Source organism: Gasterosteus aculeatus, chromosome 2 (genome assembly GCF_964276395.1).
Source record: "Gasterosteus aculeatus chromosome 2, fGasAcu3.hap1.1, whole genome shotgun sequence".
Classification (NCBI taxonomy): Eukaryota; Metazoa; Chordata; class Actinopteri; order Perciformes; family Gasterosteidae; genus Gasterosteus; species Gasterosteus aculeatus.
Genome location: NC_135689.1, coordinates 13147587 through 13170642, shown reverse-complemented (window position 1 = coordinate 13170642; position 23056 = coordinate 13147587). Strand labels below are relative to the sequence as shown.

The 23056-nt window shown below is 44.4% G+C and overlaps 1 protein-coding gene across 2 annotated transcripts in view; it reads left to right on the top strand.

The window, feature by feature from the left end:
* The first annotated feature begins 148 nt into the window (after window positions 1-148).
* phactr3a (phosphatase and actin regulator 3a) overlaps window positions 149-23056 on the top strand; it is a 23980-nt gene continuing 1072 nt past the window's right edge. The window contains exons 1-11 of one of the 2 annotated variants that reach the window (XM_040193052.2): window positions 149-619; window positions 14785-14949; window positions 15344-15511; window positions 15875-16084; window positions 16720-16948; window positions 17133-17383; window positions 17997-18150; window positions 21810-21865; window positions 22186-22247; window positions 22368-22508; window positions 22747-22823. In XM_040193052.2, the coding sequence (XP_040048986.2) occupies window positions 517-619; window positions 14785-14949; window positions 15344-15511; window positions 15875-16084; window positions 16720-16948; window positions 17133-17383; window positions 17997-18150; window positions 21810-21865; window positions 22186-22247; window positions 22368-22508; window positions 22747-22823 (1616 nt within the window). In that variant the 5' untranslated portion in view covers window positions 149-516. Of the gene's footprint in view, window positions 620-14784; window positions 14950-15343; window positions 15512-15871; window positions 16085-16719; window positions 16949-17132; window positions 17384-17996; window positions 18151-21809; window positions 21866-22185; window positions 22248-22367; window positions 22509-22746; window positions 22824-23056 lie in introns of both variants that reach the window. The other variant, XM_040193051.2, reaches the window with a different exon arrangement.

Sequence of the window (23056 nt, the reverse complement as noted above, 5' to 3'; positions counted from 1 at the left end):
ACATTCTGGATTGTGGCCTTTAAATGATCTCCTCTGCTTTAACCGAAAGCATACACTAAAAACCCCGGTAAACGGTGCGGGGTATTTGGGGTTACAGATGGGAGGGGGGGGGGGGGGGGGGGGGGAAGAGGAAGATCTGCTCATCAAATACATACTGTACATATGAATCACAAGCTCCAACAATGCCCCGATGTGTGCAGCGTGCTACTAGATGGTTTTTTTTGGGGGGGGGGGTATTTTATCGTGTTGCTAGACGGGGACGGGCATCATCGGGGGCATTTCCCCCCCTCCCTCATCCATACACATCCTCGCGCACACAGCCCAGACACACGCACGCGCGCACACACACACACGCGCGCGCGCTCTGAATTTGGGCTCAGCCATGGCTCCCCGGTAGATGCTCAAAGCGGCTGTTGTCAGAGCGAATTAACCCTCGCTCGCTGCTTTCCTCCTGACCTTGCCCGCCTCTGGTTGGGCTTTTAATATTTTATCCCGGATTCCTGCGCTGTCTCCCCAATGGCTACATCGGATGGACTAGACGGCTGTCTGCAACGAGGCAGATCTCAAAGTGACCCGAACATACTCACCGAACCGGGCATCGATTTGGCTCATTGCACAGGTAGGATACACGTCATTGTCTGGGTATTTATTTGCTCCATATGCCGGTTTTCTATTGTATTTTTCGATCCTTTGGTCAATGCAGCGGTTTCTAAAAGGCGTCGTTGCTCGCCCGGTGGGGCATCGCGACACCGAGGGATAATAAGCGCATGTGTTGCCAAACTTGGACATAAAATACGGGCTGTAGCACCGAATCACGGAGCTGCAAATAGGAAATGAATGTGCCAGATCAGCGTCTATGAACGGCTGCATGCCTCTCCAGATTTGCGCGTTGCAAAGACGCCTGTAGCCGATTCAGCGTGCGGGTCGTTCAATATGATATCAACGCGTGCAACATGTCCCGTTTGTTGCCTTTTGCATGATGGCAACCTTCCTAAAAAGCGCGTGTATTCCTCCAAAAATCCGCATGCATGTGTTTCCCATGATGCCAGGCTGGGTGCATTCGTGGTCTTAACTAAGCCTCCATTGAAGCCTCGTTATTCCGCGGACACATGGGTTTTGGCGTTAGGTGTCTTCAATTTATTTGATTTGATTTTTTGATTTTTTACAAGCCCATAGCTCTGAGCCTGCATATTGACAGCTCTGTCACCCCACCCCCTTCACTTTTCCATACTGAAATGAGCACTGTTGTGATCAATGGCCGGCTCTCCACGTGATGAAGGCAATGGTTGGAAATACCTACAATTCTGCACAGCCATGCATGCACACACAAGCTATTGATTCACCAATTCATGCGTCCCGCAGGTGTGCTTTTCTACATGGAGCGTTCGTTTCTCTCTCTGTGGTCGGTTTGTCATCTCCCTGCATAAATAATAGGCAGCCGCGTCCTGCACTTCTCTGATGAACTCAGAGAAGTGCAACAAATTGACAGCATGTGTCCCTTCTGTTTGATGTAAATTCTTCTCGTTCCTTAACACACCTTTTGTGCAAGTACACGGTTGGAATTGTTTTTGTATAAGTGAAGCTATTTATGGTCAGATTGTGTGGGCTTTCGAAAGAGTCATCGCCTTTACTCCCACGCATGGTGAGTTTTACGCGCATGAAGAATGCTTGAGAGAATGATTCAGTGAAAAAACGGCATCACACACCTTCCAACTGTTCACTAATGAGGAATGTGTTTCACACATCCCTAAAATCCCACCTGTCCGCAACCATCAACTGCTCATAGCGCATTTTAATGGACCCTTGCTGAATACAACCCTCCTATGGATGATTTAATTCACACATAGGCGAATGTGATAATGTCACACTGGGTCTTTGCCACACCTTGAATAAACAACACAGCGGCTCGGCAGATCAGCCATTGCTCCTGAATATCGGCCTCTTTCCCTGCAATACGCTGCGCATTACTGTGAAAAATGTGAATACGGTTGTCGATACACCGCAGGGACAATGTAAGTGTCTGGCGACCCAAAGCACACAGCGCTGCCCATCCCATCTCCATGTGCATCATTACTGCACAAGCAGTTGGCGCGCCAACTCTTTGCCAAAGGATTACTTTGGGCAAAGAGTGCCTTCTCCCCCAACACAGTGGCCCTTGCAGCTGCAGAGGCTGACACTGTATTCATCCACTTACTCAACACTGGCGAGACAAGTCAATAGAGACAGCAGTCACAGTTGCTCATCACACAGAATCCCAGCTATGTTTTCTCTTGCAAAGAGGTGCAGTAAATATACAGCAGGACAAAACTGTGCAACAATCCAATCCTACTTCTTATTAAGTGTGTGGAATTACATTTCAAAGTGTTCAGGCTTGACTCTGATAATGTTTTCTCTCATTGTTCCAATATTTTAGTTATTCTGTGAGTTTGTGTGGTGGAAACTGAATAGTCTGATTCACATTTCGCAGTTATTGTGGAAAATAAGTCGGGTGGCAGGAGCGCCAGTACTCGTTTAGTCAGTTCGTTCAGGGCCCCTTTCATTTCTATTTCTAATAAAATGCCCCTTTCACTCAAACTTCTTCTTAGTCATAGCAGAGTGTCGACCAAGTTGATGGTGTGGAGAGGATGAGTGTCCAAGCTGTGTGTTCACTGTGGCTGCACAGAAAGAGAAGCACTGGAGAGAACGAAATTGAAATATCAGTTATTCAGAACAAAAAATCTCTCGAGTAGAAATGCACATCACAATTTCCTAGAGTCAGAGTCAGTTGAAGAGTGGATATTTTTTCATCACCCCTCCCCCTGTCCCCCTCTCTCCCGAATAATACATGTGAAACAATGAATAAAACAGAGAAACGCAGCATATCCTCCTCCTTGAGAAGTGGAAAATAACTACGAGTGATAAGACTTAAGCTAAATCGTTTTAAGTGCTGCTGAAGGTGCAATTTACCAACCACACAAAATGCTGCAATCATTTGTAAACAAGTGAGCTTTTCCGTCTGCCGTCTCTCGTGTCAGAATGCTGGCTAAGCGAAAGGACGGTGCACCTCAAACGTGTCATCTTGCTCAAGGCAACTTCACCACGCTGGATCTCAGCTCTCATCCTCCTTCAGCGCTCTGACTGATACCCGCATAATCCTCTCGGATCTGACATCAGAAGGACTGCAGGTATAAGCGGAGCCCCTCTGAACAAGCTGATACATCAAAACCCTGTGAAAGCTTAGAACCGAGCTGTGGCGATGACTCAACCCCAAACCAGAGCAATGTCCAAAAGCAGAATGCCTAAATTGCCTTGAAGAGTACATGTGGGTCATTTAGAATTTTGATCTTATATAATGTTCTCCCCATTTGACAAGCCTCCAAAAGCATTACATTACATGTCATTTAGCTGACGCTTTTATCCAAAGCGACTTTCAATAAGTGTATTTAGACCATAAGGATACAAACCCAGAAGAACAGGAAACAAGAATGTCCAATTTCCTCAAAAAAGCCAATTTACAACTTGCTATAAGAGCCATTATAAATATAATTAAAGTATTACAACTGGTAAACGTGTTACCATTGAAGAGGTCATAATGGACGCAAGATGTGTTAGAAATGTGTACATTTGTATTATTATACAGAAAAGAGTGGTACCCGTATGCTTAGGTAACGTACAGCAAGAAAAGAAAAGAAAAGATGATATCCCAAAAATTCTTCCTATTCTATTTATTTTTCTGAATGATTTTAAACTCATCTGGAATGTACGAGCAGAGTCGGAACTTGTTGCCTCCAGCTGTGAATCGCATGTGTTGAGACGATGAAGGAGTGAGCGAGTCAGTGACTGAGAGGTGAGAAGTTGTTCGCGATAAGAAAAGTTGGTAGAAGCTAGAATTAGACACAAGAAGATTATTATTATATAACAATCAAAGCCTATAAATATCTCCGCCTATGTTTGGCTAAGTCATCGGCATTACCAGTCAAAAATACACTTTGCCTCTGAGGAAGTGAACCAAGTATTTGCCGGTATGAGAGGTTTAAAGGGAGATTCAGTATTTAAAGCGTTCCTCAAATTCCATTCCGTCAAGTCTTTTTGCAAAATGAGTTTGGTTACAAACTACACGAGTAAATGGCACAAATACTGCTCATACCAACGGTTGCTTATGTCACTGTTAGTTTGCAACGCTAAATATTCTCAGGAGAGCTAAAACAATTAGTCGATTCTTTGATTACTCCAACTGTTTAAAAAAATGAATCAACTCAGCCTCTCTTTAAGCAAAATATGAATTAATACGATAATAGTTCCCTATTCATACTGTATATAAAACAGAACAAATAATCCAAAACATGATATTATATGGGACACAAGAAGTCCCTTTAGGGTCTAATTATAAATACAAATCATGCTGTGGCTTTCATTGTCATCTAACCTTTTAGTGTGACACAAGTATCTGTTGGAGGAACAGTGTTCATCCCTGACATTTAACTCTTGGATAATCAGTAGCGCCACGGCTAGTTGAAGCTGTTTCCTTGCAATTCAATTGGACAGTTGTTTAAACCCCTCAACATAACAATGTGGGGAGGTCCTGGCTAATCCACGGTATTACATTCTTGTCAATCGAGGCACTTCATTACATTGATAGATATTTCCATAAAGCAGATCTATCGATTTGCAACAATAACCATCACAATTGAATCTTAAAACAATTGGAAACTATCTGGTTTTGTCCAATCAAACAGTAAAGTAAAGGCGCATTTCAATTGACATCAATTACATCAAGAGAAAGTGCAACAAACATTGTATCCAGGAAACTTGCTTTTTGCGTTATTCTTCCTTTTGTCCTCCCTGTCTGTAACATTTGTGCACGTTGTACCGACAGTTCTGTCACAATGTGGATTCCCGGCCGCTGAGTAGTGAATGGTAATAAGCTGCATCTGGACGTTTTGTTGAGCTGTGTGCTTTGGGGACGCCGTCACTGTCTTTCAGCTGCCCATGAAAATGGAGCACAAAAATGACGACAACAACAAAAGCTCCACATGATGCCCCGCTCCCCCTGGATGCTGGAGCAGATTAGGTATTTGACAAAGTTCGAGCCACGTTTGGCTACGCCTGCTGTTTGCGGGAGACACACGCATGCGTGTTTGCAGGTTTTTTTTTTTTTTTTAGGGCGTGTTAATACAAGTGTGCATTGATCTGTATGAGAGCCGGCAGACTCGTGCATTGGAAACAATCACAAAATCACAGCCCGGAATGTGCTGAAATGGAAGGAGTCAGGCAGATGTCAGGCAAATATCAGGCAGTTGAACAGACAGCCCCTGTAGAACGGACAATGAAGACCTGAGCAGCCCTCAACACCTCACAGAGAAACCAGTGTAAAGTCACTATGGAATGGAGCTATTTAGCCTCTAACTGCTGAGGTTACATGGAGTTCAGGAAGTCGTATGCGTTATCCTGACAAGGGTAAAGAGCAAAGAGAGGAATTCCGAAGGGGGATCGAGTCTGTAGAACAGTGGAGACAATTTTTGTGAGGAAAGGAAAATAAAAAGGGTGGGATGCTGAATAAGTGAGGCAGAGAGGAGGTGGACGAGCGGGAAACTGAGCGAGGAGAGAGAGGAAGGAGGAAGAGGCGGCGTTGGAAAGAAGCCTAGAAATTGTCTCTGTCGCAAACTGGGTGAGATGATGGATAGTCTACAGGAGACCATTAACAAAGAGCAGTAGCTATACAAGGGTCTTATTTGGAAAGCCTTCTGCATGAGCTCCAGAACTGTCCATGGACCCTAAGTAGTCCTTTTAGTAGTTAAGCCAAGAATGCTAAACTCCTCTTTTTAACATATTTGTAGTATTTTTCCCATTTATTCACCATGACAGCCATTAATAGCAATATACATACGAGTGTCAACTTGTAGAGACTTTACGATGCTTGCTTTACACGCATAAGTCATCATGGCGAACATTCGGTTTGATTTACTAAGTTCAGTTGTTGTTGCGTTAGTGACCGAATGACATCCACATTTTACTCAACTAATCTGCTGACACACATAAAACGTAGTTACACTACAAACAACATACATGCACGGAGACTGTCAAGAATTTGGTAGTTTTCTTGTACGGCTGCAAATGATGATTATCTTCATCATTGTTTATATATCTTTAGTCCATCAGTTGTTTTCAATGAAGCGTGCACACAAAAAGTGCTCTTTAATTCTTTGATGAGAACATTTTCCAATTTGCTTGTCAGTTTGTAATATCCTCCTAGTCTCTCTCTCTCTCTCTCTCTCTCTCCTTCCCACACACAGACCAACAAATAAATCAATGTATTGTATTTTCACACCTGTTCATACCCGCTGTGTCCCTCTCTAAAGGGGAGAGGAGAACCCCAGGCCCCACCAGCGGTAAACCGTACTGCCTGGGATGGAGAAACATAAGGGACGGGCGAGAGGAGGAGGCATGAATGAAGGATGGAAGGAGGAGGGAAGAGATGAGGGCGAATGGTGTGAGGCCTTCCGTTGAGTGGCTGTTTGAAAGGCACTTACACAACAGTATTATTGAACAGCTCCTCCAGGGCCTCTCAGGAGATGGTAAATTAAATAGATAGCCAGATCAGATAACTGAACTGTAGTTGAAGTTATACAGTTTTATACATTGTTTCATTGTGTTGTTGGACTGACTGTGGGTGAGGTAAAGAGATCGGCAGCGAGAGAAGTTAGGATTCGAGAGTCTTACTTTTATCGGGTTGCATTGTGAGATGAGAATATATAACGTAAAATAATAGCCACTAGACATTCAGTTCACTACAGTAGTATTGTCATTATTGATGATGTATTAATTATTTTTGTTGATTATATTTTTTAAATTGATTACGTGTTACCAATAAAATATTGAGCAGGTGTATAACATCTTCTGCTTTTTCCCAGGGCCCATGATTAGGTATTTAAATAGCTTGTTCCATATGACCGAGAGTCCAATATCACTAAATATTCAATTGAGTTTACACAAAGGTAAAATTTTGACATTTTATGGATCATAATAAGGTTCTATTCATCATTGTCATATAACTGTTATAATCCATGGAGGATTTGCAGCTTTACCCCGTTTATTATTGTAGATTGAGTTGGATTTTGGACCTCTGTGTTAACATTTGGCTTTTCATTACAATTCTTTGACATTCCTGGAAAATTAAAATTAGTTAAATAACAGGAAAATCTACAGACTAAGTGAAAAATAATTTTAAAAAGCTGCAGCTTCGCTGTGGTGGAATTGAGAGGGGACAATTGCAGACGCATCTGTCTATTTCAGTTACTATATGACAGCTTTTGTGGTCAATCATTTTGGAGAATTTTGTGGAAGGAAAATGTAGGGTGCCAATAGGCAGTGATGTTGGACCCTGAGAGCTTGTGGTATTAAAGAAGTGTGTTTCAGCACCATGGACAGCACCATCTTTTGCATTGCAGCAGGCAGCTGAACCGAGCAGCGCCGCGTCCGTGTGCTGATACACCGGCCGGCTCTTCATCTGCTGGGAATGAAAACTTTTTTTTTTTGAGCCATGACACATTAATGAGGAAAGCACGTGTGCAAGTCCGGGCACATATTCAATTTAATTCAATCAACCCATACATTCATGTATGCCAATAGCTCAAACCTAATCTTATTAAAACTGCTATTAGAACAGTGGCCAAGTCTGTAGTACACAGTTTGTGGTCATTATTGATGAGTGAGTGGCTTCTTCTCCATCAACACCGATTCATCATATGGCCCAAACCTGTTTGACTAAATGATAAGCATGTTCCTCTTTCACATCTCTCACAACAGATTATACAGGAGGATTGACTCATATTTGTTTCACACCCTGTTGACAAACTTTCCACAGAGCCAAAAAGAAATATCTTCATCATTTCAGGCACACAGATTCTAGTGTGGGTCTACTTGCAGGTGTGATGCAATAAATTGATCGAAGAAACGAAGCCTAAAATGAACTTGGGAGCAGAAAAATAAGAAAAATAATTGCAATAATGTCTGGTGTAATATTCTGTGTATTACACAAACACACAAATATTTCCTATGTCTGATCTCTCAATATAACTAGCACACAGCATGTTGGTTTGACCCCATGTCTTCTATGATATCCATGACTATTGGCATGTAATGCCTATCCTGTTTGAGTGTATCTGTCCATGACAAATGAGTTAAGTGGGCAGTAAGCGGTCTGGCGTCACTAAATTAGCTCTTGGCCACTGTTCATCGGGGCCACGCGTGTTCTATTTGAGGCCCAGCTTATTGCTGAAACACATCTTTATTTTCATTCACTTTTGTGTGTTCCCCCTTGAGGAGGTAGCGGCTTTGAACATGCTATTGTACATCATGGATCACTGCTTCCAGCTCCCACCCGCTGCATGGGCTGATGAATTAAGTTGTTTTCAGTAGCCCCAGTCCGTCCCACGCTGGCACACCTGAGGGAATCCAAACGCGAGCGGTACCCTTGTTTTGGGAACTTGCTCGGGGATTACAGTGCTAACAGTGGAGATTTGTTTCTCTGTGCATCTCCCGTTATCTTGACTTGCTCGGAGACTGCGATGCGCTTTCCTCCCCGCGCAGCGACGGGGAGCCCAGTGGAACGCACGCGACAACCTTTCAACGTGCTCATGTAGTCGCACAGACCGCCCACGACCCATTGAGGACTCGTCTGAGCAGACACTGTGAGAGTAACGGTGGCTTCTCACGTTTACATTCGCTGTCGTCTTGAGGAATTAAAAAAGGCTGTTTAGAATATGGTGAAAAAACACTGAAATATCCAGTTGTAGGATTAAAGCGTGGTATTTGTGTTGATGGAAAAGTCTTTCGAAACACAAACACTGCCCTCCACATTTTTGTCATCAGGTGTAAAAAGTAAAACTTTTTTATTAAAGCCTCTCTGTGACAAAGCTAATCTTTGGAAAGCAGGACTTTTGATTTGTCAATTCTGCAGTTTTTTAGATGAATGCGATAGACTGCAGGAACAGGCCACGGTATGAAGGTGAACCAATACTTCCATTACCTGGATGAGGGAGCTTTCTGATGGAAATGGATGATTTGGCCACGCTCCTGTTTAGGAAAGCTTTGAACTGGAAGTCTTGCTGCACTCGTTCAGGGTAAACTCTGTTTCTGGGCTTTGCTGTAGGCTGATTAGGTTGGAAGGACATTGTTGGAGGCTCACACGGTTGTGTGGGGCACAGGAAAAGCACTATTAGCAGGAACATTCTCAGCCCAGCGGGGGGGGGGGGCGGGGCGGGGCTGACGGCTGCAGCGACTTGCACAGTTGATAGCTTGTCTTGGTTTTTTTTACGGTTTGAATGCAAAGGCGTCTTAATGTGTCATTTGTGTAATTCCTACACATTAGAATAGTTCTGTTTAAGTACAGTATAACTCACTTTTATTCAGTCCTATTACAGTTTTTAAAGCTTTTAAATTCCATATCCTTCCATACAAAAACAAAAAAAAGAGTGACCTCAACTGGTTTGAAATGGTTTGGACCCAGTGGGGAAAACATGTTGTATGCTTCTGTGTATCAACTACGTTAAAGCAACATTTAAATACTTTGTGGGGCGTTTACTGATTAAGATTACAGAATTCCATCAACAGTTCAAGAGTTTTTTTAAGAGGCGTTTTGGCACTTAAGTTGACGGAGTTGGGAGTGAACATCTTGTAACATCCTGGCTATTCGTCCTCAGGATGAGGATGAATGTTGGTAATGAAAAGTCTCCAATCAATGATGAAGGCAAGTGAAGCGCATTGCTCACGTCTCATTCACATGTGAGAAAACATTTGACATGATCACAAAGGTGAAATCAGATCATGGCTATTATTTCTACTCAGAGCTGTCAAGCTTGCAGCTTTTGAAAGACTCCGGTCATGTACAAGGACGCAAGGTGGGAGCTCAGTGTGTGCAGGTAGGAAGGCAGGTTAGCCATCCGATCTTATCACAGTACTGGAACTGCCAGATCATTGCATTTATTTGAACAAATATAAGATGCAACTTAAAATGATTCTAAAATAATCAAACTCCCCTAACTTTAAATAAGGTTTCAAAAATATTAAGAATATTCACTAGCCTGTACAGCAACCTTCCAGCAATCACCAATATTATCTACATAGTCTCACACGTCCTAACATCCATTCCTCCACCATATTACACGCAGGCTGAAGAGTGAAACCAGAGAAACAGCTTGAACTAGATTCTTGTTCTTCTTGTTGATGCTGCAGCAAAGGCTTACACATGAAGCCTCCCGCTAGTCCTCATTCTTAACAACAACATATGGTAAAAAAAAAAAAACAGGGGCCTCGGGCATCTCCTATTGGTTACTGGCTTCACTGACATCATTTCACTCTCTTGATGCCAGTAGCCCACATGCTGGAGTTTTGGGCTGTAATCACTTGGATGATCTGGAGGCTTTACGTTTGCAGACTCATGTAGCCAAACACCTTTACACCCTGTTCTCCCAGAAAGGAGCTTCATTCCTAAACAAGTTTACCATAGGAGCAACACTAGCTCGTTTTGTTTTTTTACCAGAATTGATTTATCATGATTAGAAGAATGTTCTTTCCTCTTTCTTTGAATGAAGAAATACAAGTGAAGTCCATTATTATTATAAAAAAGCACATGATGCACAACATGACCGTCATCAATAATTATCAGTGGTGGTCCTGGTCCTCTGCATCATGAATTCACGCTTTGTCCAAAATGGACTATGAAACAAAAATAAGACTCATTCGTGATTTAGTATTTATATATTGGTTGATCGTAGTTTGAATTTTTAGTGTGTGTATAATCAAATGCGACATCTCATAAATGTGACATCTCATAGAGGATAGATAAAGATAAGGCTTTCAGATGTTGTTAATGTCCACGTGGTCTGACTGAAGAGAGTAATTATGCAAACCACCCTACAAATAAGCACTACCATTCTTCACCTCAGCTTTTGTCTCTCATTCACATTCTTTTCACTTGCTTAATGCCAAGAGCCCCTGGTCTCCTCACTCTCTCCTTGTGAGTTGTTACCCGGGCGCCGGCGGCAGCGGGGCTACAGACAGATGGCAGCACAGTTGTAAAGCCAAGGGGGTAAAGAGAGAGGAGGCTATAGCTGCCGTGGCAGCGGGTAAAGAGTCGGTCTGTTCAAGGGCACGCTGTCAGTCACCCGGGCGGAGGCAGGTGATTGCAGGGCGGTGACCCTCAGTGTTTAGCAGGGAGGGTTGCGCTGCAAGATTTATTGTTTGATGTTAGTTATAGGTTTGGTCCAGAGGTGACATGAAAGTCGGCCCGACTAACAGCCTGACATCGCAGTCCTTGGAGCGACGGCTAGAAAAAGAAACAGACATGTATTGTCAAATGTGAACTTAACTGTTGCGCTACCAGACTGCACACATCTTAAGCTGCAAGTATTGTGTTAGAACAATTAAGATATTGTCTGACTCCCCTGACAACCCTCCAAGGCCTTGTCAGCATCGCTGTGCCAGAGCTCAGTCCCGATTGTGCTTTGCAGACCTGCTTTGTGACAACACTTGCAGTCAATGTTTAAAGTACTTTAAATGTCAAATGGTAAAAATACTTTTATCTGTTGATTAATACAGGAATGATTTTATTTAGATGTGTCTTTTAATACTACAGAAAGCTGTAAAAACTCAACCCCCTCTTATTTCCCAATTTTCACGGGGAAAAACTACACCATTACTGTCCCTCATTCTCTAACGTGTTGACCATCATGGCCACAGAGGAGCCAATAGATTGTTTCTAAGCTACCTTTCATGTTTAGTTAAGACTTCCCTAATTTCAATACAATATTTTCGCCATAGTCTTCTAACCATATTGCACTTGGGGAGGGGCTGTTAGGAGAGATCTCATGCTGCTGAAAGTGCTGACAAGCCGCTTGAAGTAGGGTGTGGTCCCTCATGGCACACTAACACTCTGATGTAGTTCTCTTGCCAAGTCACATTATCATATTGCCTACTTCATTCCACTCTTAAATCATTTTGGAGTTCACACTGCAACAAGAGTGCAGCAGTTTTTACAGTGATTCCCTGCAACTGTGTGGTCATTCATGAAGTTAATAACGTTATTAATCAGGGATTTCATTTGATAACTTGCGTAAAGGCGGAACGCCACCACCTGATTGGAATTCCATTGTGTTCCGCTGTATTGTATGTTGAAGAGGACAATGGGCGTACAGCAAACCAACAGCATCAGCATGACACTTGGATTTTTTTTAATCCCAGGGCATTAGCATATTAATTAGAATAGCAAATAATCCCCACATGGTGCATGTAGATCATTCCTGCTTATCTGACACACATTTCATTTCATCCTCATCCAGCAGATAAAGGAAAGCTTCATGCTGTGCATTTATGTGTTTTCACCTAATTCTTCTGCTCCTGCCATTCTATTGAGCAAAAACCCCCTTCCATGAAAAATGAAGAGTTACTTGGTATGCATTGTAAATAGCTGCTCCCTGATTGGATGAGCCCAGACTCTCCTGCAAGCTCTTCCGTATAGCAACAGCCCCCTCCGATCGCTCCTTATCACCGCTTCTCCCTGGAATCCCCTTTCTCTCCTCCTCCTCCCCCCTCCCGTCTCCTTCCTTTGAATAAAAAAAAAAGAAAATGCAGGCGGACCTCGTCCTCCGTCAGGCTTCAACCTAAACCCACAGTACATCGGATGCTGCCACTGGCTTTAGATGTGGCAGCAGTGTCTGTCTGTGTATGGGGCCCCTCTGCTCTCCTCCTCTCCTCTAAGCTACAGACTGACTTGCTCCTCCCGCCGGCTCCCACTGCTGCGGCAGCATCTGGATGTGGTCGCCATGGCAACAGCAGCGGGCCTGACCACACCTCCTCCGCTCTCTCCCCTTTCCCTTCCCTCCCCACGCGTAGACGCACACACTCCCGCTCCGTCTCACACAGACACAACGCCCCGCGTGCTCCCCCTCTCCTCCTCTTAAGCTTTCTCTTTTTTTTCTCTCCCCCGACTGGGTTTGCTTCCTTTAAGCTTGACCTGGATTCTTCGTGTGTGGCGCCGCGTCTGCCACTCTGAATGTGTGACAGGGGGGATGATGAGAGACGGGTGTGCGTGGTCAACTGACCCTGTTTCAAAGAACTTTAAGGGTCAAGTGTTAAAATGGACGTGACCTCTTTTCATCTCGTATATTTTCCTTTACGTGTTCTGTCTTCTGCCAATCTTTTCTGTCTCTTTTGCTCTCATTTGATTCTTCTTCCTCTTTTCCTCCCGACACTGCATTTCATTTACTGTTGTCTTCTTTCTTCTCTTCTCCTCTCCTCTCCTCTCCTCTCCTCTCCTCTCCTCTCCTCTCCTCTCCTCTCCTCTCCTCTCCTCTTCTTTCTTGGATGTCTCACGCCATTGGCCACCAGCTTTCTTTTCCCCCGTTTCTTCTCCCTTTTCATCTTTGTTATTGTTTATCCTCTCGTCCCCTTGTTTTTCATCTCCATTTCTCTCCTCCCTTAAGCACCATCCTCTTTATATTCCCAACCCATGTGCTTCGGGGCAGAAGCAAGGGGCAGTAAAAAAAAACTACAGAAAAAAAGCCAACAGTATCCTCCTTCCTCCATCACTGTACTAAAAATCACACCCTGATCTAATTTGCACCCCCCCTACCCAATTCTTTCCTCCCCCAAGCTCACCCATCACAAATCCTTGCCTCCTCCTCAGGTGAATATCTGAACAAAGACAACTGCCTCCAGAAGCCAAATATTGCAGAATTTGTGTCACTCTGACGCATGCAGCTCTTACATATATGGAATTTATTGTACATTTTCTCTTTCTGGCGCGGTTTGTGGTTCTGGCCCAGCAGCAATGTTCCCAAATGGATCCACACTTAAAGATATGAGTCAGAGACAGAATTCATTGAAAAGCATTCCTTTATAGAGGGAAGATTGTTGCCTATTTTATTATGGGGAGCGCACATACCAATACAATTATTGGATTGTATTCCTTTTACTTATTAGTTACTTAGTTATTAAATTAAACTACATCTGCTAAATTTGACATGTTTTGAAATATTTTTATGTTTTTTTTTTTACATTTTCACTTGCTCACTTATTTTGGAATGATTAAAGTTTTGTTATGGCCTCCTGTATGCTTTTCAGGTGCTACAAGATCAGCAGTCACTCTGTGGGAGTTCGGTGGGATCCAGACATAAATTTGAAGTATTGAATGCAAATGTGATCACTTGGGAAAAATATACACGTTGAGGAGCATTGGAGAAAAAGAAGGTTACAGTTAAACGACCGTCTAACGACCGTTAGACAGCTGAGTCTAATGCTTCATCTGGGAAAGCGGAGAGGCTGCCAAACCTGTTGGTCTCAGGGGAAATGCATCGTTTGTAGTAATGAGGCTGTCCGTGTGCGTGCAGGTTCCCTCCAAATTTGGAATGTGAGGGATATTTATTTTGATGCGTGACGTATATCTCAGAGGGAGGGGATTGGCAGGGAAGTAAGAACTGTTAGGAAGTGGGCCTTGATCAAATTCGTCCTTCTAATTCAATCTGTTCACTGCACTTGGAGTCCATCGGGGTTTATTCAGTAAGGTGAGCATACTAATTGTGCTCTGGTTTATTTCCCTCTCTCTCTCTTTCTCCCTCCTCTTATCCACTTTTTATTGCCTCATCCCCACCTCAATACTCCCTTCCCCCTTGGCCCCCTTTTTGCATTCTTCCCTTTTGATCCTCCTCCTCCTCCTCCTCCTCCACAAACCCACTCCCACACTGTCCTCACCCCTCTTTGATCTCACTCTTCTCTGGGCTCCTGTTCCCGACTCCTCTGTCACTGTAGTGGAGTCGATGGACCAGCAGAGGGTGCTGAGGACCGGTTGCCTGGTGACAGGGGTCCACACCCCACCCATCCGACGTAACAGCAAACTGGCCACGCTGGGGCGCATCTTCAAACCCTGGAAGTGGAGGAAAAAGAAAAATGAGAAGCTGAAGCAGAGTTCCACAGGTACAGTGCAGGAGGGAGGATGTGTGTTTTAAAATATATTACATATCTAGAAAGTGTGTATTTTGATTCCTCTCATAGTGTAAAAGGTGAAAATAAGTCCTGAAACAAACCTAAAATAGACACAGAAAGACAGATTGATCGATATATACACAGATATGTACCTTAACATATATGGCTAATTAAGATTGTTCTCAACACTAACATCAACGATGTAAGATGACCTCAAAATGATGATTCATTATAAATGCATACATCAGCCGTGTGAAAAGACACAGAAATAGAATCATTACTAAATATGGCTTATAATCACTGCAAAAGATTCATAAGAATGGCACATGGTTTTGTTTGTAGTCAACACTGAAATCCTGACTTCTCCCCTCGTGTCCTCTGCCAGATGTAGCATTATCCAGCAGTCTTCTATGCCACGACCACACCTCCCCCACCCGGGGCTGCTGCTCAGAGGGCGCAGTCCTGCTTGGAGGATTCGGGGGATCCTTGACCTCAAACCTCACTGTCAGCAGTGTGGAATACCTTGGTCCCGAGCTGGAGCTTCCCCCTCCAGGTAGCACAATCCCTCCCTGTGCGCACACGCCTGTATACAGCTGCAAAAAGAAAACATGGTTTTCCTCAGATTTACGGTTGTATCGAGATGAGAGTATGAGAAACAAATCTTATTATTAACCTCGTGTTTGTATCAACAGGTTAAAGTCTTATTTGTGTACACTTTGCATTTTTAATGTAATCCACAAACCTACTGCTTGACAAAACTGAGACATTTGCGTTTGCGCCTTTAGAGGGCAGCAGAGACAATTCAATGACCTTCTCCACATTGCCTTCTACCATAAGAGTACTGCAATACCCATATTTGTATCGGCGAAATCCATCTTACCTAAATCATAAATGCTTTCATTACATACTGCAGTAGCTGCTCCTCTTCAGGACTGTGAACCAGCGGAGGAGAATGTACAGCAAACGGAGGAGGGCAGTGAGGAGGTGCACCCTGCGGATGTACCTGAGGGGCTGCAGGACCCGGGCGAGCAGACGGAGGAAAGACCAGAGGAAGAGATTCCTCCACTAACGTCCCCGCCGCAAGTTCCTCCCAAACCGATGCCCCATTTGCAGAGCACAGGAGATGGTGAGTGCCGAGGAGTCGACGATACCTCATTTGTTTCCCACACAAGCGGAAACCTGGAGGTTGTGAGTTGATCAACGGGTTGTTTTTCTCATGTCAGATAATCGTTCCAGCGATGCATACTTTTTTCTGCTGTCACTTGATCTAGTCGTATGTGTATTATTATGTATTTTGTACCTAGGTCTGTGTGTCTACGCTTGCGTGGGTTCTATGTCTTACCTGGCCGAAGATAAACGTTCCCCTTGGAAACATTAACAGCTGAGGGTTCATTGAAGCGGCTCTGCCGGCTCAGGCTGCCAAGACACTTTGCCAATCGTGTAGTTAGTCAAATCCTAAATTCGGTATCAATCCCTTGTTTGAAAGCTAAAAGTAGAAGTGACTCAGGTTCATGTAGACTTCTCTGTCCATACCAACTCGCCATTAAGGAGAACACACATTCTGTAGATGGCAGGTTGGTAAAGCAGTTTTCTCTTTCGTTTAAAACAATCTTGTGGAGTTAGTTTTTCTGTCCTGTGAAGTCTAAATCCCCACGAATAGACAAAGTGGAAGTCTTGGATGAGGCGGATATAAGGATAAGATGATGGAGGCAAAAAGAAGAGTGATTCTGTTACCACCCGTTTTGAACTGTTCCCTTTCAGATCCAGGCCCCATGTCGCTGCCGGCTCACCTGCCCAACTCCTACCTCCCCAAGGAGCCTCCACCCAGGGCCTCAGAAAGCATGGCTTCGGTCATCCTAACGCTACGAGGGCCCCTGGCCAACACCTCAGGGTCCCCACACATAGGCAATATGATGCATCCTCTCATGCCCCCCAGCTGCATTATGGAGGAACTGCAGAGAGCATTCGCTTCCAAAAACCGACAAGAGAGGTGAGTGCTCAGAAGGTCCCCTTACACCTTTTTATATCAGCACCCTCCCTCGGCGTGTATAAGTCTACTCTTTAAGACATCCCCGTGAATGATACCTTTAACACACTCTGATGTCATCAGACGTTATCCTCTGATGGGCATCAACATTAAGGCCACATTTCCCCTCCTGCCTTTGTGTCCTCAGTGTCCATGAAGGGTGTGAGCAGGCCTCACCCCCAAGGCTGTGGTGTTCGGATGGACGTCTCTCTCGCTCCTGCAGCTCCGAGAACCAACACCAAATGTCTTTTGGGGGCGGCTGTGTGGGAGGTGGAGGGTCGGACTGGCCCAAGAAGGAGGCGGAGGAGAATAAGGAGAACATGCGGCTGGACCAGTGCTTCTCCAACACCTCAGGCCTCCCCACCGACTTGGACGGCTGGAATGACTCCGTCATCTCTGGTGGGTTGAAGAGCTTGAAAGTATGATTCATAGTTTGGTCTTAAATCAAAACAAAGACAAGGTGGTTGGAGGGTTGAACATTACAACAGATCTGCGAGAGAGCAGTGCTATGCTGTCATTGTCTTACTTTCATGTCATGAGACGAACCAACGACGGCTCTGACTGAATGCTGGTGTTACTCTGTGTATATATACGCAACAATTCCACCCTAAAGTCTCTATAGTGGCCAACAGAATCACATCGTGCAGATTGTTGAGACGTTGATGCAATGAAGTTAAATTATATGGGTAATAAAAACATATTTGGACCCCCCCCCAATTTCCTTATATTTCAGTTGATATTGTGATGAAATATCCATAAACTAATTAATCCTACAACTTTAGGAAGTGTAGCCTGGTAAATACATTTGGTAATCTAAATAACAAAGGAGACATTTCATTTTTAGATTAAAATTGCTGCAATATAGAGCAAAAACAACAGAAAACGCCAATCATTTTGTGAGTATATTTGCTGAGATCAAGCAGTCATGGTTGGTTTTGGGGTGAGAGATTGGAACATATTGACTTTTCAAATTGTTAACATGCGTGATTGTACGGCATATGTACGGTTGCAGGTACACTTCCTCGCAGGCTAAGGAAGGAGTTGCTGACGGTCAAACTACGAAACCGGCCGAGCAAGCAGGAGTTGGAAGACCGAAATATCTTCCCAGTCAGGAGTGACCAGGAGCGCCAGGAAATTCGCCAGCAGATCGAAATGAAACTTGCCAAGTAAGAAAGAAATGCTCCCTAAACTTCTATTTTATGTTTTAATGACATCAGTAACATATCCTCTATTTATCTCTGCTTAAACATCCCTTAAATCCACTCTGCAGTTAGCTAATGACAACTATGCACAGATGTAGCCAATGCTTCCTGGGTAAACATGTAGGCTCAATTGCATCAGTTGCATAACACCCAACAGTAGCAGGATGGCGCCAGATAAAAAGTGTGATCTGGAGCATTATCCGATGGTTTTGATAGAATCTGCTCTTGCAAAGAGGAGACTGTTTGGGTGTAAATCTATTTACTCAGTCCGCGTATTGTATTCTACATTACCACTCAACCACTAAAACTGAGAGGATTCCCAATGTGGGGAAACTGTATCTCTATTTTAACCAGTGAGGCGTCCAAATGGAGTTAAGTCCCAGAACTCCTTTCGAGAAAACAAACTTTCAAAAGCAAACAACAGGTGTGTCTGTGATGCATCGAGAACAAGCAGATGCTGCTTCCAGGAAACCTCCCTGTGCAAGACGTACCGCTGATGTTTGTATCTGTGCTTGCCTGCCAGGTTATTAATAGAACCGTGTAATACATCCGACAGTGTGAAATGTTGTGTCTCAAGACGCCGCGGTCTTTAACACCAGTGCAATGGAGCCATAGGGACACACGTGGCTGAGATCCAAGATTTATACACCGTCTGAGAGACAACCGAAAACACTGCCTCCCCGACCCGTTCTTAGATTCACCGGGAGAACATATTGTTATTCTCATTTGCAAAGAAAGTACATCACGAGCAAAGACCTTGTGTATGAGGTGAGGACGGAGCATGACAGCAGCTTGCAAAGGAGCCAGTGGGGTTTGTGTTTTGACGGAAGGATCCACTGCTTGTTACATAAAGCATAAAAATAAAATAATGCAGACTAAATAAGATTTGTATGCTTCACACTGACACTTATAAATAACGTTTGTAACTTATGTAAATATCACCTGGATTGTCAATCAAACGCAAGAAAATGCGTTTTCATCACGCAGTACAGTACATGGATACATTGAATGCATTATGCACCATTTGGGGAGGAAATCCTTGCTAAAAAAAAGCTTAGAACACTAGAGGGGAGGGAAAATGCTAATTTCCCCAGGGCATTCGCACTAAATGAGGAAAAAACCCATCACACACTCATCTGGATTTTTCCGGGTGACTCCCACCTACATTCAATCTGCTCTTCTCTCCTTTCCTATCTGAAGCCCACCATGCAGACCTACTGTTACACGTGCTGCCGATCAGGCGGAAAATGGCGTCAGGTCATACGGTGGATAACGACACCTCGTCATTGTGATTGTGTCAGTGATAGACGACCTTTCTATCTTTAGAGACTTGTGCTGCAGCCGCACTCTGCTGTTTCTAATCATAGCTACTGACACTGTTCAATAATGCATCTCCTCACGCTCTCCCTTCTCTCCGCAAATGTGTTGTTGGGGAGTTAGATCAGCGGGAAATAATAGAGGGGAGGAGCAGGTGGCGATTAGCTACTGTACTAAGGAGGAGGAAGAAAGCTGGGAAAGGCCAATTTGATCTCCTTGCACAGTTGGGGACTGAAATAAGAGAACAGACGGGAAGCCTCCGCCACCCACTCCTTGCTTTTCTATTCCTTTGTTTAGATTTTGTATTTCTCCTTTGGCCCACACGGTTAGACTTTCTATTTCAACTTATTTTGATGCAGGATATCCCGAGTGGGAAATGGACACCCTCGAGCTAACGGCCGTTGCGTCATCCCGGTATTGCGGGGATACCTTTCGAAATCAATTTCTATGAAAGGGAACCCTAATCGCTGATGAAGAACGCACGGGGTGATTCACGGGTGCAAAGTCCATCTCTTGTAGTGATTATCTCTGTTTACCAATTTCACACACCGGATAGCAGCAGAGTAATACGGTTTTGTGATTTGTGCGGCTCACAAGGAAGGAAAATCCGACCGCCAAAATAGTGTTTCATATTGACAGCGATCTCACCGGCAAGGAAACCGCTCTGGGGCTAAAAATAGCCACAGACTCTCTCTCTCTCTCTCAAGCGCATACGTCTCTGTGTGCGATGGTGAAATCCCCATTACCGTGTTGCTAGGGAGAAGTGAGAATTTCTGAGGGATTGCATTGTCTCAAGGATACCAAGTGTTGTTGCTTAGCAACTCGGTGGCCGGGTCAATAATACGGTGGATGGTCGTATTCGCTGGGGCTTTGGAAGTGATTTTGTGTTTCATCTGCTTGAAATGTAATACTGTTGAGTGCTCTGGGAAGACTTTGTCTCTTTGTTTATTTATCTAAGTCACAAAACAACCATTGTCTTGGACTGTTCTCCCCCCGATGAGATTTTAGGATTGGATTGTACAACTGATCTAACAAAAAAGCACTATGATAAAAAGGGGAACTCCACAGAGGAGGAGGATTGAAAGAAATGTATCCATCATACCAAAAACTGGGTTATCATGCATGTTGATTAGACACCAACCAGACTGCTTTGTTGCACTCATTACAATATTTATTCAGTGGGGTTTGTGTCCGTGCAGCCAGATTTATTTCTTCTGTGATGTAGAAAACAAATCTAATAGCATAATTAAGAAAAGAACAACCTGTTTTTGTAAAGTCAGTTAAAATCCCGCTTGATTAACCGAGTTTAGATAGCTAGATGTTATTTTCATAGCTCTTCCGTGCTCATGCAGCCAGGTACACACACGTTTGCCCGTTGACTTTGGGCGTTCAGTCCGTGTGACCTAACTTTGATGTTTCACAGAACAGAAGTTTAAAGTCCCCAGCGTTACCTCGGGTGAGGGTATAAAGGGAGTCCTGCTGCGTGGCGGCACTCTGCCCCCTCTGTCCTTTCCACCTCTGGAGGTGTGCCGTGCCACATGCCGTCTGGGCCGCAGCCCTGTTGTGCAGCTTGCATTTATTATTCATGCATGAATAGTTCAAACACACAGGGGACTCCGGGAAAACATTGGATTTTGGAGACCTTTGGGATGCTTTGATGACAGTGGAATGTGACAGCTTGAAATGAATCTACCACTGTAGGTGTGATCTGAACGTTAGAGAAAAGGAGACATTGACAATTATTCTAATCCACCAAGTATTCTATTCTGGGTTTATTTGACTTTCTTTAAAAAAAATAATAATTAAAAAACCCCTGTCCTGGTCTACGTGACCAGAAACACAAGGAACCACATGAGTAAAATGCCCGTGCCTCCGTGTACAGCACGAGGTTGGGGATGCCGTGAGTGGGCGGGAGCCTGTTATGGCTCCGCCCCCTAGAAATTATGCATGCAGTAACCGGGGAAACTAGGGTAGTCGCGCGCCAGCAGCCCATCACGACTCAGCTCAAAAGCGCTCGTAGTGCTCGCTGCGTCGGGAGTGTCGAGGACTGCCGCGCCGAGAGATGCAGCGCGCGGACACCGAGAAATAATCCGGTTTGGAATATTCTCAAACGAGAGAGTCGCGCTTCTTCCGACTATTCCAGATGTGGGGCGCGCCTCTGCCGAAGCACCACAGCCGCGGTTTGGATGCGAGATGGAGACATAGGGGATTCCTCTCGAGAACGCGCACAGCCAAGAAGCTGCAGCCGGTGTAAAGGGGAGCGGACGCGACATGGTTCAAAACGTGGTGTTGGTGTTTCTCCGCAGGAGGCTGAGCCAGAGACCCAATGTGGAGGAGCTGGAGAGTCGGAACATACTGAAACGTGAGTTCAAGCACTTGCACTGCTGTCTCCCAACTTGGAGCTACTATTCAAAATAAATGTGTAAAACAAAACAAAAATCGGATGGAGAACACTTAAGCAACAGGGCAAGATGATGCATTAATGATAAGGCGGATTGCAGTGTGGTGTGTTATTCAGGAGCAAAATAACACACAAATATATATATGTGTTTACAGTATACAATCTTATATCTACACATATATATTTCCATATCTATATTTATATATATATTTATTTTTTGTGTGTGTTGATTCTCAATGGGTTTGAAATTCGAATTTGCCCTTTTTCTCCCCTTTTTCCAGAGAGAAACGATCAAACAGAGCAAGAGGAGAGGAGGGAGATCAAACAGCGGCTAAACAGAAAGGTACACGACGCCGTGTGATTATGGATTTGTCATATACATTTACATTAGAGACATTTGGTTCCAGAACAATATCAACCAAATGAACGCCGTTTTGAACTGGCTCAATCTCTCATGTTCCAGCTCAACCAGCGGCCCACGGTAGACGAACTACGGGACAGAAAGATTCTGATCCGCTTCAGTGACTACGTGGAGGTGGCCAAAGCTCAGGACTACGACAGGAGAGCAGACAAGCCCTGGACTCGGCTCTCGGCGGCAGACAAGGTGCGTACTCGCATTTGACAGCGAAGACATCACAGCCATTCATTTCCACCCTTACGACCTGCCACTGGTCACTTGGACTTGGTCACACCGAGCAAGTTCACCATTCAGGACAAACAAAAAGCCCCCTGTTATCTTTGTTTTTTTCCCCTCTTGCTCCTCCTGTGGTCCCCTGGCTGTCCAAAGGTTACAGCACCCCAATGGCTTAGGATGCACTAACGTTGTTTTCTCTTCTGCACAGGCTGCAATCCGAAAAGAGCTTAATGAGTTCAAAAGCACCGAGATGGAAGTGCACGCATCAAGCAAACACCTTACGAGGTCAGTGTGTGTTGCTGCGTGTGTTGCTGGGTGTGGTAGGCGTATGGTAATGCATGCGTGGGCTATTCTGGGCTGCGACAGTCTATATTTAGCTCTCCTTGCTCATCCGGAGAGCACAATGAGCTAAAGATGGATGGGAGTACTTGTGAACGGGGGTTAAGGGGGGAGGGTCCTCTGGAGAGATTGTCCTCCCGGGCAGAGAGAGAAAGGATAAAATGCCTCGATGTCCTTGG